Source organism: Falco rusticolus, chromosome 6 (assembly GCF_015220075.1).
Source record: "Falco rusticolus isolate bFalRus1 chromosome 6, bFalRus1.pri, whole genome shotgun sequence".
Lineage (NCBI taxonomy): Eukaryota > Metazoa > Chordata > Aves > Falconiformes > Falconidae > Falco > Falco rusticolus.
In genome coordinates, this window is record NC_051192.1 from 71507176 (window position 1) to 71526920 (window position 19745).

Sequence of the window (19745 nt, forward strand, 5' to 3'; positions counted from 1 at the left end):
TGCCAACACCTACTATGCTTCTCAAATCAAAGCCTGGCAACCCTGAATTAGTTAGAAAGAGCCAGAAAAATAAACAGAGGAAATACTTCAATATCTGTATCAGTCATCTACCCCCACTGAAAGTGGAACAGTGTGTCAGAATATTAAAACAAAGTCACTGGCAAATATCCAAGATAACAGCTGTACCATACCCAGCAAAGTCATACATCATAACAAACAATCTCTGTAGGAACAGAGACCATCCAAATAAAACCTAAAATGGTTCCGATTCTCTGCTTCTTGGGAAGAACACAATGTTAGCCAACACTTTGCTAGATTGCTCTTGACGATCAGCCCAGCCATGGTGCCCCAGATCATGATGTGCTTTCTGTATCCATGCAGCAAGTCCTTTGAACATCTTAAACCCTAAGGAGTGGGGTGTCCTTGTATAAGCAAACTCTTCCACAAATATCTGTAAGATGCAGCAGGGTCTTCCTACTGCTTTGTCAATGCCTTTTTGTCTTTGCTACACAAATTAGTTGATTCACCTCACTGTCCCAGATGATGCTACCTCTCACCAATTATATCTGACCACATTGTGTCAGTATGTAAAAAGAAGAGGTCATTTGTGAGACTGGGGAAAGTTGAGAGAGTCTGAGCCCCAAGAGAGCTCTAGAGAGAAGCAAAATCCAGCATGGTAATGTCCCATTTCATCCCACTCCAAGTCTTTATTCACAGTGGAAGGTATGAATTGTCCCATGCATCTCCAGTGGGGTGTTAATTCCACATCTACTGTCAAGCTCAGGAATTAATATCAACCTTGTTGCAGGCAAGAGAAGTACCAACACCTCAAGCACTCAGAAATGCCACAGACACTAGAAAAACATTCAAGCCCTCTCTATGGGCAGCAGGTTCTTACCATGGCACAGGGTTGTATTTATTTTGAGGAGGAGAGCTGTCACTCCAGAACTGTGAGACCAGAAAGCCTACTGCTGAGCTGTGCCTATGGCTCCAATTTTTTACCTAAGCTGTGGGCACACCTACCACAAGTGTCTCACTTTTTGTTCACATGACGCAGACTGCTGCAAACTGCTGTTTACTCTTTGGTCCACAGAAGCAGCCTGGGCAAGGAGAATGAATGCTCTAGAACGGACCTCCTCCCTCCCACACCTTCCTCTGACCACCCCCAGTGTGCTGCTGGCCAAGAACCAAGGGACAGGAATCTGCAGAGGAACTGGCATTGCTCCAGCTGCTGTTCCTCATCCAAGATGATGTTTCTGGGCTTTTTTGTTTGCTGGTTTGTTTTTCAGGAGGGAAAAGGCAAGACAATGGTGAGGACAAAAGAGCAGCAAGGGAAATGTTATGAGTGTGTCAAAGGAAAGTAGACACCACATTCTGGCAGTGGGGGATAGTCAGATCTACTCTGTTAGGGAGTAACACTACATTTTTTGGTTGATTTTGGGTTTGGGTAGGGGTTTTTTTCTGGTCTGTACAAATCCTCTGTTAGCTCGGCTTACTGCTACAATGTTTGTTTACAGAAAGATTCAGTTTAGACCTACAGTAGCCGCTATAGCGAGCAGAGACTGATTTCCTTCAGGTGAGAGAGAGAGATGGTGTTGTGGTTGGCAGGAAGCATCAAGGACATCACTGGTGGTGCCAGGCAATATTAGCACGCACAGTTTAACACTTCATTTCCAGTACTGAGGAAAGTCCTTTTTTCTTTCCTTTGTGTAACAGGAATTTAGATGAGAACTCATGCAGTCAGTAAGTAGCGCTGTTGCTTTGTAAATGCAGTTGGCCAATTTGGTAAGTGTACTACACAGCTGATGATTCTAGTAACATACTTTTTTCCCTAAAGATTTTTTTTTTAATGTTTGTGAATAAGCGTGGTAGCCAACAGCCACTGCCAATGACTTGCTTCCTTACTAACAATCTCACCTGGCCTTCAGCCATGTTCCTTCCCTGCTACTCTCTCATTTCCCTGAAACCATCTTGCACTCTCTGTTTCCTTTTTCTCTGTTGCAAATACTGTTGATGAGAGAGGGAAGCATTCTCTCCTTAAAGAATATGTACAACTCCATCCTGTTTACTCCACATTCAGACTGACCTCCTGGTCAAAACAGCAGAGCTGCACCATTTTATCACAATAAATTACAGCCTCTTGAAACAACGAAACTTGAGTTGTAACACTTCTGCTGAGTTTAACAGGACATAAGGAAAACAGCAATGAACAACGATTAATTAATTCTTATAGTATTTCTATGCTACAAGGAAGTAGGAATGATTAAATCAGACTGAGAAAACAGATGTATCTCCTGACGTCTTGAAAATATATCATTGCAGATCTCTCACTAAAAAGTAAAAACGTTTACATGAACTCCCCACACACTACTTTGTTGGTACCTGTTTGTATTCAGAAATGAACCCATTTGGTCATTATCTATGAATCACTTTGGTTATCCTTGAATTTAGTAAATAATATCTTTATCTCTGTTGGTCAGATAGCCTGCTTTCAGAGCAGGAGAGCAAAAGCAATACTCCTATGATGTAAAACAAATCTACTGCAAAAATTGCTACCTATGTTTCCTTTTTAGTTTCTAGGTGACTTCCGAAACTCAACTGAAGTTGAAAAGTTATGTAAGAATAGTTTTAAAAAATGAAGAAACTGCGTTCCCTGCAGCATTTCAGATTAATGATGCTCCTGATTTTCTCTTTGCAACCAGAAGCATTGATCAGCTTTGATTCATGTAAAGATCATCTTCTGGCGTGCTTTTTTCTTGTGATGTGATGACTATAACCTAATTCTCTAAGACTCAGTATGCTTGTTTTACTAGCAGAAGGGTTTTTTTCCTTGATTCTTGCTCTTATCCCCCCCAAATTACATACATTTCCTGTCATCACCAATCAAACATAACTTTTGCAGCAATACTTTCTATATCCTGGCTTCATGATCCTGATGTTATGCTCACAGACAGGTCTGCGACAAGAACATGATTTCCCTTTTTATCTCTGGGGCCAGATATGAAAAAGTCCTCAATTTTCTTCCCATACAACCCAGGGTCACAGTCTGGTGAAAGCAAGGATCACCACTGAATAATGCAAAAAAGAGAGGCCATGTATAACGCAGCTGTCAAGAATGAGGCTTTAGTTCATAAAATGCTGTCTTTAACAATTAACACGCTTAAGAAGTTTCTCACCCTCAAGAAAAAATGAAGTAACATTGTTCAAGAAATGGGTCTTGGAGGAGAAGACACTACCTTCAACCTGAACACAGCCAACAATGCATCAGGAACATCTAACAGCTTACTGTCACTAAAAGGGGAGAGTAAACAATGGTATTACTGTGTGTGTATGGAAGGGATAATTTCTTAAGCCTGTTTCACCTTCAAAGATATTTTATCATGGATGTACTGCATGAAAATTGTGTGCCCAACTACTTAAGGTCTCTGCATTTAAAACAAGAGGATTCAAATGTTATCCTTGGTGTTGTTCAAAATCCTCCCTGACATTTATCATACTGAGAATTACGATGAGCCTAATTTGTAGTAGATTTGTTAAACTTCTGGAAAACATACATCATCACAGTAATATTTTCTTCTTGCTTCTAATAAGACATACATATACTACATCCAAAGTTCTCCCCTAACTGGGAGACAAAAAGAAGTAGACGTCACTCAAAAAGACATAGACCTCACTCATCCTATTGTTTCTCCTGAGCTTTGCTGCTCCTGAAGTTTCCCTCTGTAAGAACAATTGGCTCTTCCTCAGACTCAAGAGACATGCAAATCCTTTTTACAACCCAATATATTTCCAGTAAGAACTCCTTGTTCCTACAGGAAGGCAAAGCAGATGAATTCCACATCACTGACTATATTCCTAGAGCATGAATCCTTTTACAATCCTATTTCAGACTTTATATACTACTTTTTATTTGAGCAAGTATAGTGATACAACTTCTTTCCTAATAAATACATTCCCTTCCTTTTTGTCTGACACAATTTTGCTGCTATCTGCAAGTCCTACACAACAATGCAATGAACTATTTCTTTGCCTCAATGGTCTGCTATTTTTGAGAATGTTAGGTTTAGACCTATTTTTTCCAAACCAATTAGCAGTTTTAGATGCTGAATCCAAACGTTTCTACAAGTCTTGTTTCAGAGGAAGGCAGATGATATTTTCTAAGATATTAACAACTTATCAAGATAAAAGAAGTGAACATGCAAGAACATGCAATGAATTTGTCATTCCACTGCAACAATTCCTGTACATACTTTGCCTCTTGTAAACATTTTCTCGCTAGTCAGTGAGAAAGGGTTATCAGTTATTCACTTGCTTCTAGGTAAGAGCAGTTACTTTTTGGCAATTATTGGACACGCTGCTGTGCTGTAAATTAACAGATGAATTCCACGGTGACTTCCCTATAAGCCTGTACCTTAACAACAAGAGTGTTCTATACAGTAGCCACACTGAAATTTAGGCACCCAAAATTATCATAAAAAATCTAATCACGGGTCTGGAGCTTACCACTCATGCCCAAAGTGCTTTCACTGCTAGCCATATCCTTGTGAGCCTCAGGCCTTTTTGCTAGACAACAAAAAGTGATGTGAAATTTTCAACAATATGAACGGAAATCAACTTCAGAAAAGTTTAAGGCTGCTGGGCTACATGAAAGAATATCACAGGCATGCAGAAATGTAACATGTGTAGCAAATTAACATGATACAGCAAGAACAAGGTAATCTTTCAGTTTATATGGTGTCTAGCTTTGTGTAACACAATATATCTGAACTGCATTATGTGAAAGAATACAGAAACTAAAGTAGCTAGATAACCACCTCAACATTACCTCATTCTTGGACCTTGTCCAAAACAATCTTTGCTTTAAAACTTTGGGATGCCTTATAAAAGTCAAATTACAGTCCTGTTATCATTCTGTGGCTTTCACTATTTTCCAGTCTGTGTATCACTACAGCTCTTCCAGTAGATCTATATGTCACTTTACATTTTCACATCCATTGGATTATTGCATAACAAATACTGTTCATATTGCAAATCCCTAATAAGTAACCTATGTATCTGTAGTTCACAGGGTAGAAACACTAGCATAATAAACATAGTTCATGTAAGTGTTCTGCAAGCATTACATAATGACACTGATCACTCCTAACTGGGGAGCACGCTTTTAGCTTGTTTTGTTATGTTTTGAACAGTCTGACAAAGTTGCTTGCTCTTCTGATGGTTTTGTTGTATTCTGACGATCCAAATATATTCCACCTCTGCCTTGCTGAAACAGAAATTTGAATCCAACTTCAAAAAGCTGAAAAGCAAATGGGCTAATCTTTAGCCATCCCAAGTCTCCCATCTGCCATTTACCTTCTTCCTTGTAATTAATTTCTGAATTTTATTACATTTAATATTAGATGAGCCATATTATTTACTGGCTTCACTAGAATTGCATAAAAGATTAGTTTGATTCCTGATGACTAAAAACATACAATGAGCAACAGAAAAAACCAAAATGGGTTTGTTCTACTTGAACATAAATGGATGTTTATCTAACATTTTTCATTTGTTCTTTTTCTACTTGCCTAGAGTCTGCTTGCACATGTAACAATACTGAGAGTTATACTTAGTTCTGTTGCACTTCTTCCATCCAATTACTGTGATAACAGATTCACTAAGCAGAGTTAGAGGCATGCAAAACAATTTTGGAGCTCTTATTCTAGATACGGTTTAAACATATTTGAACAGGAGGGGGGAAATGGACAAACAGAATAATAAAATAAAAAAAGCAAACCAATAAACCTGCCAGATCAATCATTTTATTAGAATCTACATCACGGTAGATGGATTAGATAATGAGTCATATAGACTCCATCAATAATTTCTATAAATACTGCGTTAAAAAGTGTTCCATAATATCCTGGAAGACAGCATTCCCAATGGTGATCTGTTCATGGAAGCACAGAATATCTCAAGTTGGAAGGGACCCATAAGGATCACCAAGTTCAACGCCCTGCTCCTCGCAGGACTACCTGAAACCAAACCGTATGACTAAGAGTGTCATTCAGACACTCCATGAACTCTTGACAGGCTTAGTGCTGTGACCACTTCAATGGGGAGCCTGTTCCAGCGACCAACCACTCTCTCAGTGAAGAACCTTTCCAATCTGAGCTTCCCCTGATGCAGCTTCATTCCATTTCCTTGCATCCTATCACTGGTCACCCGAGAGAGGAGATCAGCACCTCCCCCACCACTGTCCCCCTTAAGGAAGCTGTAGACTGCAGTGAGGTCACCCCTCAGCCTTCCCTTCTCCAAGCTGAACAAAGCAAGTGACCTCAGCTGCTGCCTGTAAGTCTTGCCCTTGAGACCTTTCAGTATCCTGGTTGCCCTCCTCTGGACACACTGTAATAGTTTGATGTCACTCTATAGTGAGGTACCCAAAACCACGCACAGTACTCGAGGTGGAGCTGCACCAGTGCAGTGTAGAGTGGGACAACAAAGTCCCTCGACCAGCCAACTGTGCTGTGCTTGATGCACCCCAGGACACGGTTGGCCCTTTTGGCTGCCAGGGCACACTGTTGACTCATATGCAACTTGCCTTCAACCCAAACCCCCAGATGTCTTTCCACGGGGCTGTTTTCCAGCCTCTCATCCCCCAGTTTGTATGTGTAAGTAGGATCACCTCACTGCAGAATCCAGCACTTGCTCTTGTTACATTTTGTGTTTGGTGATTGCTCGGTTCTCTAGTATATCCAGATCTCTCTGTAAAGGCCTCTTTACCCTCAAGGGAGTTCACAGCTCCTCCTAGTTTAGTATTGTTGGAAAACTTACTTAATATACATGCAAATCTTGCATCCAGAGCACTTTATAAAAACATTAAAAGGCACTGGCCCTAAAATTGAGCACTGGGGAACACCACTGGTGACTGGCTGCCAGCCTGATGGTTAACCCCCTTTATAACACCTGTAACACCTTGAGCCTGACCGATCAGTCAATCGCTCACCCAACATATTAGGACTTGTCTAGCTGTTTGCTGGACATTTTATCCAGAAGGATACAGTGTGAGCCACTATGAAAAGCTTTGCTAAAGTCCAAACCACCACATCTACTGGCTTTCCTTGGTCAACTACATGGCTGACATAAAAGGAAATTAATTTGGTTAAGCAGGACTTTCCCCTCATGAACCCATGCTGGCTATGACCAGTGAAGGCATTCTCTCAAGTGTTTTTCAATAACTCCCAGAATAACCTTCTCCATAATTTTACCAGGCACTGAAGTGACACTGCCAAGCCTGTAATTACCAGGGTCTTTCTTCTTTCCCTTCCTGAAAACTGGGACAAGATTTGCCAGCTTCCAGTTGACTGGGACCTCTCCAGACTCCCAAGACCACTGGAAAATAACAGAGATACTCTGCGATAACATCGGCCAGCTCATTTAGTACCCTGGGATGAATCCCATTGGGCCCAATAGATTCATGCACATCCAGCTGGAGCAGCAGGTTTTGAGCAAGTTCAGGGTGAGCTGGGAGTTTATCATCCCCCGAGTCACAGTCTTCTAACACAGGGCTCTGGGGGTCCCAGGGCCCTTCATCAATGTTGAAGACAGAGGCAAAGAAGGCATTAAAATGCTTTGTCTACATTCCTGTTTGTGAGGTGACCAAACCCATCAAGCAACAGACCAATGTTCACCCTGATTCTCCTTTTGCTATTAACGTATCTTGAAAAAGCACTTTTTGTTGTCCTTCACAGTGCTGGCCAGCTTGAACTCTAATTAAGCTTTGGCCACAAGAATTTTCTCCCTAGAGTGGCGAACAGCATCTCTGTAGCTGTCCCATGTCACCTGTCCTTGCTTCCAGTGTCCATACACTCCCCTTTTCTACCTAAGCTCTAGAAGAAAGTCCTTGCTCAGCCAAGCCAGCCTTTTGCACCACTTGCTCTTCCAACACTTTGGAATTGCCTGCTCCTGCACTCTTAAGAGATAGCTGTTAAAAAGTGACCAGCATTCATGGACCCCAATACCTTCAAAAGCAGATTCTAAGGTGGCCTTATTAACTAGCTCCTTCAGCAGCCCCAAGTCCTTTCTCCCCATATCCAGGGTTGAAGTTTTGCTGGCAGTTTTTCTCCTATTGCCAACAATTTGAAACTCAACTACTTCATGGTCACTGTCACCAAGACAGCCACCAACTACCACTTCACCCACAGTCCCTCTCTGTTTACAAACAACAAATATAGGAGGGCACCTTTCCTAGTCAGCTGCCTTAGTACCTGCACCAAGAAGTTACCTTCAACATGCTTCAGAAATTTCCTGGTCCTGTTTGTGTCAGCTGTATATTTCAAGTTGATGTCTGGGAAGTTAAAATCACCCATAAGGACAAGGGCAGTTGATCTAGAGATATCTCTTAATTCCTTGTAGAACAATTCATTGGTGCTGTCATCCTGGCTGAGTGGTCAATAGCAGACTCCCACAACAACATCCACTTTATGTGCTTTCTACTTCACCCTTACCTCAAAGGCTGTGAGCACCATAGAGTCGAACCCCTCCCTCACAGCACCACCCACTTGCCTCGCCTGCTCTGCCCATCCATCCTGAAGAGCCTATAACTATCCATCACAGCACACCAGTCACAGGACTCATCCCACCAAGTTTTGCTTATGCCAGTGATGTCAAATCTCTGGGACTGGGCCAAGGCTTCTAGCTCCTCTTGCTTATTCCTTATGCTGTGTGAATCAGTATAAAGACATTTCAAATGTGCTCCAGTGTACTGAGTACACTATGGACCTCGCTGGCACACCATCCCTCAAACATTGGCATGCCACCCCCAAGGCTTATCTCTAGTGAGCCTGGTTTTATCCCTTTCCCCCTTCAAATCTAGTTTAAAGCCCTTTCAATGAACCCTGCTAACCTCTGTGCAAAGCTGCTTTTCTCCCTTTGAGACAGGTGTACCCCATCTGTTGCCAGCAGGTGTCATGTAAAGCACCCCATGATCAAAAAACCAAAAATTCTGCCAGTGACACCAGGCTTGGAGACAGGTATTGATCTGCTGATTAGATGTGCTTCATCCCCTCCCTCAATCATATGGCTCTGTCCCCTGCTTCGCACAGACTCTGTTGCTCAGAAATCATGTGGTGACCTAGCTCCGGGGGGGATATAGCTCAAAATTCATAGAATTAAAGAATAAATCCACTTGGAAGGGATCTTGGGGGGTTATTTAGTCAGGCGCAACACTGAACTGAGACAATGTTTACTTGGGTCTTTGTTCATTTGGCTCTTGAAAACCTCCAAGAACTGGTATTCCACAACCCCTCTGGGCAACCTGCTCCATTGCTCAGCTGCACAGCTCCCTCAGTCTCTCCTCAAAGGACACATGCTCTAGCCTTCCTAATGGCCCTTAACTGAGCATGCTCCAGTTTACCTATGTCTTTCTTCTACAGAAAGAACCCAAGCCAGCCTTATTACTGCCAGAGATTCTTCCTGTCCAGGTGTAGGACTTTGGATATACCTTGTTGAATTTAATGAGGTTCCCATCAGCCCATTCAGGTCCCTCTGAATGGCAGTCCTACGCTCCGGAATACTACCCCACTCCCCAGTTGGAATAATTCACAAACATAATGGATTCCTTCCTTAACGGCATCAAGGCTCTCACAAACTGGAACTTTAGAAACTAAGTGCTCTGTGTCAGTTTACATAACCCAGTAGCCTGTCTCAGATGGAGTCTCAGCCTATTTATGGCTTCAGGATTTCCTGAACTAGGCATATTTGTGATGCATTTAGTAGCCCCCAGCGTATTTTCCTTCTAGCCTCCATCTGAATTCTGTGACTGCTTCTGTCATTCACAACACCTGGCTGCCAGGAGTTCTACAGTTTAAGTTCTTCTTGTGTGGAAAAAAACCACTTTTGTTATGAATCTGCCTTCTGCTGATTTCTTTTGATGCCCCTACTTCTTTATTGGGGAAAAAAAAAGAGTAAACAGCCTCTCCCCAGCTGCCCTCTCCAGGCCACTCATCATTTTGCACACCCCTTTTTATAACCCACCCCCCTCAGCTGATTGTTCTCCAATCCATTACGAGGCCCACTTACTTATAAGAATCTGTTGCATACATTTGATCACACCAGTCACACTTGTCTGGACCAGAACTCTACTGTACTCTAATTAACTTGGGAGGCAAGATCTCCTGACAGGATGTGGGCAAACTATAGTCAAAAGTGTAGCAGCATTCTGTGTTTTGCTGTCTATTCCTGAAGAAATAGTAACAGAGAGCTCCTTTCCTGTGTGTACCACTTCATCCTTAATACATGTCAGAAGCTCTGGTCAGCAAGTAAAGCACTTCAGATGCCCTCAAATGAGCTTTGGTCATTCATGTCAGGGAGAGATAAGAAGTTTACACACACCTTTGTTCCCATTGCCACTTGCACTGCTTCAGGAGCTGAGTCAGCTGTAGCAAATGTGATTAGCACCTTTCTTGCCTAAGTTCACAGCCTAAACTCCAAATTAACCCTACTGTTAACTTTTCCTGAGACTCACATAAACTGCGGAGCTCACAGCAGGAGCCAGAAACTTCTTAAATTGCTCTCACATGTATCACCAAGACCTGCCTGAACACACACAACAGGACACTGTTTATAAACAGTATCTTTTGGGCTGCTTTACCAAGTGAGAATAGGATCACGAAGCAATTTGGACACTATTTCTTCCATAGTCCAGATATGCATCTCCATGAAGAGCTGTATGAAAAGCAAGCAGCCTGTATTCAGTATTCCAGTTCTGCATTGCTTGGGAAAATCACAAATTTTCAGCACAGAATTTTAGTACAGAGGTCAGATAAACTGGCTTTCCCACCCCTCCACAGCTGCAGTCATAGCCCAAACTGCAAGCACTGAAAACTATTCAGAGGGCAGATATATGAACCTTCCGCACCAGCATGAAAAACACAAGACACCTGCTTATTAGCATGTTGTCCAGTTATGCTCTCAATTACATGATGGGCTGTTATTTCTCAGCATGGTGCTGAGTTTTTCTTCCGTGATAGGCCTTTGGGGTCAGAGTATGCCAAAGTTATTGTCTTATTGGGTGAGTTAAAACTTAACAAGGGTAAGTCTCTATCCTATTATCAGTGTTTCACAAACTCAAAATAAAGCTACTTCTGTGTCAGCAGATTAGCTGTGGATCTAAACGGTGTGTTTTCTTAAATTACAGGGTAGAAAGAGAAAATAAAATTGGTGTCACTGCCTCAGCTGAAAGAAAAAAATTAACTGCTTTTTCCTTTCCTGAAGAAGGTCTCATAATTACTTCATGTTATTTTCTTGATCATGAACATCAGCATTGGAAAATGAACGGTCATCTCACTGTTGAGAACATTTAACAATTTTGTAAGACTACATGATCCATAATATTATGTTTTCCTTTTGACAAGAAAGAAATGTCCCTCATAATTTTTTCCATATTCCATCAAGCACAAATAGAGACTATCAGTAAAGATTTTTGACAATGATAAATACACATCCATCTGACAAGTTTATGCAACTTTTTTCCCAATATTGCTAACAATGGCTATTAAAAAAACTCTAATTTTTTTCTTTGCTTGTTTTACTAATATATACTAATAGTCTACGTAACATATACTAAAATAAACAGAGGAAATATGAGATAAGAATTTCCCCTTGTCTCTTTAGAGTGAATTACTCTGCAAAACAGAAAAGCTTTCATTGTTCTGTGGAACAGAAGTAGAAGGCTAAAACATGCCTTTTTAAGCATCAGTCAAAGGAGGAAAACAGAAAAACAAACAAGCCACTGCTAGTAATCTCAGGAGGCATTCTGCTTGTGGAGAAGCAATGAGACTAGAATGCCTCTGAGACTACTGAGGCGTGACTCCTATATCTTATTTACAACAGTTCAACACAAACAACTGCCAGCATGTGTGTCAGATTACTATGTGGCACAAAAAATGGCTGCTTCAGTTTCCTTTAACTAGTATGGTCCCAATTCTGGGCTATATTAGCACCACTTTCAGCTGGTTTCCTGGCCTGTTAATTCCACTGTGTGTCATCAAAATTCAGTTCTAACCAGCTGGAGGTGGCCATTCCTGGCATCAAAGATGGCTTCCTGGTGCTAACTGCTCAGAAACTATTGTGATGACTTTTATACCAACTAGGATAGAAGAAAAGGCATTTAGGGGCAATGTATGGCACAGGGAAAGGACAGTAACTCTCAGTTGCACAAATCAGGATTCCTGAGATCATGCTAGCATATATCTCTTTTTCATTAGAAAACTGTTTTCTAGACAAGGTAGCAAAGATCAAATCTATGTTGCTTTAATAAACCATTTGATATATGCTATTACTGCACATGAAGAAGAAGGGTTTTTTCTAAGAAGTCCTAAGTAGGGAAGGTATATAGGGATAATAAGAGAGGTCACAGCAGAAGGAGAAGTAAGATTCTAATGGAGATCCTGAATGAGCAGTTAAGACCCAGTTGTAGCTCCCGTTAAGTCTCATCCCATCTTACTTGCTATTTTAATTATGAGCTTGGAAATAAAGAAAGTGTGTGCTAATGAAATTTGCAGATTGCCTGAACAGAGGCTCTATTAAAACAGAGGCAGACCAGAATACAGAAACAATTGGATGAGCTCACACATTGGATGGAATGCAATGAAATTAGAAACTAATAAACAAGCAGCCACAATGTTAAGAGTGCATCACCTGGAAATACTAGTCTATAGCAGAATAATTATGTAGCTCTGAGAAAAGGCACAAACGATCCTAGGGTGGATTATATTAAAGTATATCTAGAAGTCCACTATTAATGTCATGGTACATGGCAGCTGAAACACTGTACAATTTTCTACACTAGTTAAGAAAGCAACATTCAAACCGAATCAGGCACAGACAAGAACTGTTAGGGTTACTGGGAAAATGAGAAGTCTACTTTGTCAGAGGAGACTATGATGGTTGACATGGACAATCAGAGCTGCTTTCTGGGGCTTCCTCCATGAACACCACACAAGTCTGCATCTCCTCCAAGCACTTCTTTCCATCTCTACACCTGTAATGGCCAAGTAGCATTGCAGAGAAGATAACTCCAAGTATGTTTTGGTATGTAAGTATTCAGGTGTTAAATACACAGATTGACTGACTGGGATTTACTGCTTGAGGAGAAGTAATGCACCCCAACATTTTAAGTTTAGCTGGGATTCATGGCTCACACTTGGAAATTTAAAAACGAAAAAAAAAATAATACAGAAGGTTAAAACTGTTGTTTGTCCAAACTAGAAATAGGTCCGCAAAGCCAACCAATCAATGACAAACCCAAACATCTACCAATAATCAATACACAAAATTAGACTATACTTAACAACAAACCTCCTTCATTTTTCTAGGTGTCTTCCACATGCTTAGTCAAGTTTGAGGGAGTAATTCATAGCTCACCACCTGAACTCTGTTTCTGAGAAATTAACCTTGCCTCTGTTACAGCCTTACAAAATAGCACCTCAAAGATCCCTTCCATTTTATATGAATCAGTTAAGGATTTCTCTCAGATGGCTGAGAGAAAATCTTTTGTATTGCCAAATAAATACTTGAGAATACAGCTCCTTTTTATATTTACTTAATTTTGGAAAACTACTGCATTGTACAGTTTTTCAAGATTGTTTGGATGACTAGGAAACACTTTGGTGTTCATAGGACTCTTACTTCGTTGGGACAACTACTTCTTTGGGACAATTACTTATTTGGGAGTATTACTTCTTTTTGATTAGGAGGTTAACTGAAATCTAAGTTTCACTGGTCTTCCTTTTTCAACACAATATAACCTTAAAATTCTTTCTTCCCAGTGCAGCACCTGTATTTCCTAGTAAGTACTGACTGTACAGAAACCGTGTCAATCTAACAGTTTATGCTATAGTCTTAGCTTTATAGACACCATGAAATTGCATATCATCAAGCCAAACAACAAGGCTATGAAGAAGGCATTTACATTAAGTTTGCTTCCACCCTATTTGTTGTCATTTTCAGCAGTTCATTACGTCACAAAAGTTAAAACAGTATTCAAAATGTATTCAAACTGGTAAAATAGCAGCTGTAAAAATATATTGCTGCTTTCTGCAACTACTACAGGGCAATAAATGCTACAAAGGAACTGACAGCAAGACAATGCTGGCACAAGAACAGACAGTTATTAACTACCATTGGAATGTTGAAGTTTTGTCACCATCTGAGAATTAAGTTCTTGTAAAGCTTGCAGTAACTGTGAGGTCAAAATTCAACAGTTTAAGACAAAATTGTAAATTTATGAGACACTTTTGGTATTGTGTGTATGTCTTTCAGTAATTAAAAAGGTGGGTATCCCAAGTCCAATCTTCTCACGAGCAGTCCTAGTCTGCTCCGATAATGAGCTGTACCATCTTCTTGCAGCTACTACTCGACATTGTCCCTACCAGTGTAGAATCAGAGCACACATGTATAACTGTACATTTAGCATACTTCCTTTTAGTGTCTATAAAATGTGCTACTACTTTTCAGTTAAAGGCTCAAACAGAGCCTGTGGTTTTCTTACTGAAGGTCTTCAGTCTCGTATCCTAGATTAAGTATTATGCCTGGACACGCACGTACAGATTGATGGATTTTAATTATGCTGAAATTTCCCTCTCTCTGGATTTTACTATTATTAGAACCGCTGGCTGCAGGATCCTGTTGTTTTGTGTCAGCTTGGGTGATGTGGATTGAGTTGAATTATCCCACTGACACAGCTGGAAACCATTCACAAAAACATGTAGTTTTCATGGATATGGTGAATATAGCACCACCAATTTCCTATGGTGGTACTATCTTAGCTGTCTCACGTTAGACAGTTTCCTACCCCATACCAAGCCAAAGAGATTGCGCTGAGCAGAATTTGATCTGCTTGCTAATTTCCTGAGCATCCCAGTTTCAGTATGTGTGTTTCCAAACTCCACTGAAAGCTCACAGCTACTTTTTCTACCCATAATCACTAATTTAGAAATGGGTCTGAATCTAAGGAAGCACTAACTCAGTGACAAGACTCCCATTGCAGTGGGGCCAGAGTTTCAGAGATTAAATGCTGCCTCTTCAATGTTACCATTTCTAAATCCCCATACACGACAGAACTCTCACCAAGCAGAAGGTTATCTCCAAGACAGCTGAGAACTGAATCTCTCTGGCAGTATACATTTAAATCTCCTCTTCTCCTCCACCTCTGGAATTGCCTTCAGACCAATGTTCACATGGACACTGAATTAAGGCTAGACTCCCTTTTCCTTGACCCAAGGTTGAGAACCCTTGTAAAAATATTTCCCTATTGCCTACCAATGAGCTGTGTAACACAATGACCGAAATACAAAAGATAAATACATAAAATAATATATATGTAGATTGACTGGTCGCTTTATTCACATAGCAAATACATAAATGATAGGAAGTCTGCCACAGGTTCAGAAGATGGAGGACCCAAGAGCATGTGCTCAACACACTCTAGGGTCATATTAAACTCTGGAAATTAAACAAACTGTATCATTGCTAAAATATTAAATACTATATTAAGATATCTTAAATAGCATTGGTACAGCCATCTACATGGCTATACCAATGGCTCAGTAGACTCCTAGAGGTCAAGACTTAAGTTTCAAGCCTGTACATGAAAGTCAGAATGGGCATAATGGATCACACCAAAGACTTTTAGGTCAGCACTATCTCTGCAGTGGAAGATGACTGAAGAAAGTCTGAAAGAAAATAAAAACTCCAAAGTGTTCGCTATACCTTCACAAGAGCCCAGAAATCTGCAATTCAGGGCTTTACTGAGGTAAAGGTAGATTTCTACATTTTTGACCGTCCTAAGATGAGTTTCACAAATCTGCAGAATTTGCTTCTAGAAACAATGTGGTTTGCCAGTGCTCAGAACAACTTCCACACCCTGATAAGGCACAATGTGGAAACAGAAAACCCTACCTGCTAGTTTCATTGGTACCCACTAGCTCTCACTGGGAACACACCACCCCACATTCAACTTCTCCACACTCTTGTGATTTTAGAGACCTCTAGCACATCCACTTCTACCATTCCTTTTCCAGGCTGACAAGCCTTTGTCTAAATAGCTAATTCTAATATGGAAATCATGCAGTACCCTTGGTTTGCATCTCCATTGTTTCTCCATTTCTGCTGCATTATTTTTCAGACAAACAAATGAGAATTGCATGTTAGAGATTTCAGAACAGCACTGATTTATACAACCATATAGCAATGCCTGTGTGTCTGAGCTGTGTTGCTGTACTGTATGCAGGTTCATTACCCAGTGCACAGCACCAATTCACACAGAGTCAAGGTATTTCTATTCTTTTATTCCAGTTTGTTAAAATAATAGGGAGCTAGGTGGTAACCCAGAAAAGCCCAGCTCCCCAACTGTCAAAACTTAACAATATGATACAATTTAGCAAGCAAAGACAGCAGCCTTCATTGGTTACAAGTTACATAACTCTTTCATTACTTAGTACCCAGTTTGTTAAGCTATCTGTTAAGCAATTATCTTCCTGCTTCTGTTCATTAGTCCGCATGCTCAGTCTCTGCCTCTCTTTGGGTTAGGTTTGTGTTGTGTTTCTTGAGTCGGTGGCTGTGATCTCCCCCTGCCAGAATTACCTTTCCCCTAGTTAGTGCTCAGTTTTACTGATCTCATTACTTGTGGTAAACAGCCAGTCAGCCGATCTATATTCTAGTGGTATTTCCTTTAAACAAAGGATTTTCTGGTGCTTAACAGAGTATATAAAACTACTTATAACCTGAACGAACTATTAACAGATAGTTTGTCCTGTTTTCCTAAAGATAAGCTACTAACGATCTTTTTAGATGAGTAATAAAGCTGTGCAACATCATTTTACTTTAAAGAAAGATGTGCTCTTTCTTCCTCACTATAGATCTCCTTATACTTACTAATTCCATTATTTTATTATATCTTTTATCAGTTTTTCCTGGGGAAGACACCAAGTGTATATTCTCTCGGGTATTGCATTTGCTACACCCCAGGCTTCTAGCACACAGCTATTTCACATAAAGGTGAGCTTGCTGTAGTTAATACTACAATGGCCCTCAAGTGATTTTCGATGCTTTCGTAAAAGCCACCTGGCTGTGTCCATTTCCCAAGCCCCGTTTTGTGGCTTTCTCTGTTGTCTGGTTTTTTCACTTCAGACACTGCAGTTTGAGCCATTGGAGTTCAGAACACTGGCTCTGAGATGCCTTCCTACAAATTCTTCAGAGAAACCTCCTTGAGGACTCCTCATGGCGAACACTAACCCAGAACACTGACTTATTGTTTGGCTTTTCAAGACCCTCTTCAGCAGTATTCAGCTGCCCCAAGACTCCCCAGCGCTAGGCTCGGCTAGAGCTAGCTAGACAGAGCGCGTCTACTCCTGAAAAAGGCCTCAAGGCGCCAGAACTGCTTCTACAGCCACGACACCAGCGACGCTCGAGCACCGTGCCTCACGCTTCCCGCCTCACGCCCGGCTCCGCGTGCAGGCTGCCGCCCCCCGCCCGCCACAACCGCCCAAGCGCCGCACAACCAACGCGCTCCTGCGCCACAGGCGGCGCCCGGGCACAACGCGCAGGCGCGGTGGGGGCCAGGCGCAGCGCGCAGGTCTGACGCTGGTGCGTGGAGGCGGGTTTGAACGGTGGCGGGTACCGGAGCCTCTCTGTGCTGCGCCGCGCCACGCCGCTAATGGAGCCTATCCTGAAAGGTACTGGCTCGTTTGCTGTGCGGGGGTAGGGCTCACAGCCGGGCGTCGCTTCTCCCGGCGCGGCCGAGGGGAGCCACCGAGCTGGAGCCGGCCCTGTTTACAACGCAGCCCTTGCACCCTGTCGCCTTGTGGCCCTTTCCCTGCAGCTTCCTGGCTGGTCCGCCTGCGGAGAGCGGTCGGGCCTGGCGGGTGAGGGGCCGCTGGGAGGTGGCTAGCCCCGGGGGCTGCTCGCCTCCTTCCCGTCCGGTTCTCTCTTCTGAGGGGCGGCCCACCGCCGGGTCCGGCGTGGGGCACGGCTCTCGGGGCGTGTCGGTTTCCAGCTCGATGCGGTGTCCCCGCGGGTGGGAAGCCCTCCGTGGGCGCGGGAGTGGGGCGGGACGAAGCTTGGCTGCGGGGCTGCTCTGGCTAATGGCGAATCCGCTTGAAACGGGTGGTGCGGCCCGGCGGCCCTCGGCCTGCCCTGGCGACAGCTTATGGCCGGCCTCAGGCCCGCCGGCGGCGTGTCACTGCAGCTGGGGCGGGCAGGGCTGGAGGCCTCCCTCAGGCAGGGGAGGGAGCCACGGCCCCCCGAGGTGGCTCGGTACGGCCCTGGGCGCTGCCACTGCCGCCGTGCATCGGTGCCCGCTGGGCTCCTGCTTTCCTCGTCAGTCATGGCTTGATCTTGCCTGGTTTCTTCTTAATCATTCTAAATGTCTGCCTTCCTAGGTTGCCCTCTGATGTCTCTTTTTCCCTGTTATCACTGCCTTCTCTGAGACCTGGCATAAGTTGGCCTTTACAAGAATCAAACTTTACTCAGAGCCTTTCTAGTTCAAACAAGCTCCAAACCCTTTCACACTTTCCTTTCCGTCAACTGTTTCAAAACTGCAGAGTGCCTTGTCTTTTATTAGAATATATTTGATTAGCTGAAAATGGCTAATTATTGTAAAATATACCTTAGATCCTACTGCAGGTGCATGAAGCTTTGAATGTTCCTCCGAGTTCGTAATTTGACCTTCACTGAAATCCTCCAACCCGTTTTTCTAAGATAATTATAACTATGGAAGCTCTAAAATATTTGATGTAAGAGGAAAGGTTGTTTTTTGGTGGTGTTTGGTTTTTTTTAATGCAAGTGCAGTATTTTTCACAATAGAACAATCAAGAAAAAAAGCAACTCTGGCAAAAGCTGCCCTGATCCAGTAGTAGGATGAGCACAATTAAAAGCATGTTGGAGTAGACTTATATTAGACTCTTATCTGTATCTGAAGTCATAGGACTGTTACTGAAATCTCGGAATGAAACCAACACCAATGTGATGTAGATAAGCAGACACTTCTTTATTGACGGCCGGGTGCATGAGTGAGTCCTCTCACGATCAACGCACACCAAGTTTCAAAATCGTACACCTCATATAGAACTTATTCATACATATTCATTAAATATTCATGCATAAACATAGTATTTCCCGAAAATCAAATCATTAACATACTCTCGCTTCGTATGTTAATCAGCTTATCAGTCCTTTGCGCCTGCGCAAACCCTTCCAATAATTGTGGGCAGGGGTCTTTGGGAGGAAGATCGTAGGTCTTCCTCATGGTGTGCTTTTCACCTTTTGTCTGGAATGTGATGGTCTTGCAAGTTTGCAGTGTTCTTACCGTCTGAGCTAATTTATGTCCTTGTCGACCATCTGTGTCTTCTGCTTGTTTCTTTTAGTCGCTCCCTCTAGATAACTTATAAACAGGCCCCTTGTTAGAGAAAGTTAACGAAAGAGAAACAGACTACTTCTTTCATCAGTTATTTCATTAATTATTTCTTTCAAACTATGGTTACATGACCTAATTACTATACTTGCATTCTTTGAGTAAATTTGTGTATTGTGTGTCTACAGACACCTTGTGAGGCTGTGGACATCCTGTTATCTGATGGCATCTTAACACCCAAGGAGGAAAGACAGATAGCAAAAGCTGATTGAAAACAGCCAGCTCAGCATTTTCTGGCAAAAGGTGAAAAGCACACCTTGAGGAAGACCTACGGCCTTCCTCCCAAAGACCACCA

At 42.3% G+C, this 19745-nt stretch overlaps 1 protein-coding gene across 2 annotated transcripts in view; it reads left to right on the forward strand.

Moving 5' to 3' along the window:
* Positions 1 to 17621: 17621 nt before the first annotated feature.
* MCPH1 (microcephalin 1) overlaps positions 17622 to 19745 on the forward strand; it is a 50700-nt gene continuing 48576 nt past the window's right edge. For both annotated transcript variants that reach the window (XR_005104898.1, XM_037391904.1), the window contains exon 1: positions 17622 to 17714. Coding sequence is in view for 1 of the 2 variants with exons in the window: in XM_037391904.1 (XP_037247801.1) it covers positions 17696 to 17714 (19 nt within the window). In the remaining variant the exon portion in view is untranslated. The remainder of the gene's footprint in view (positions 17715 to 19745) is intronic.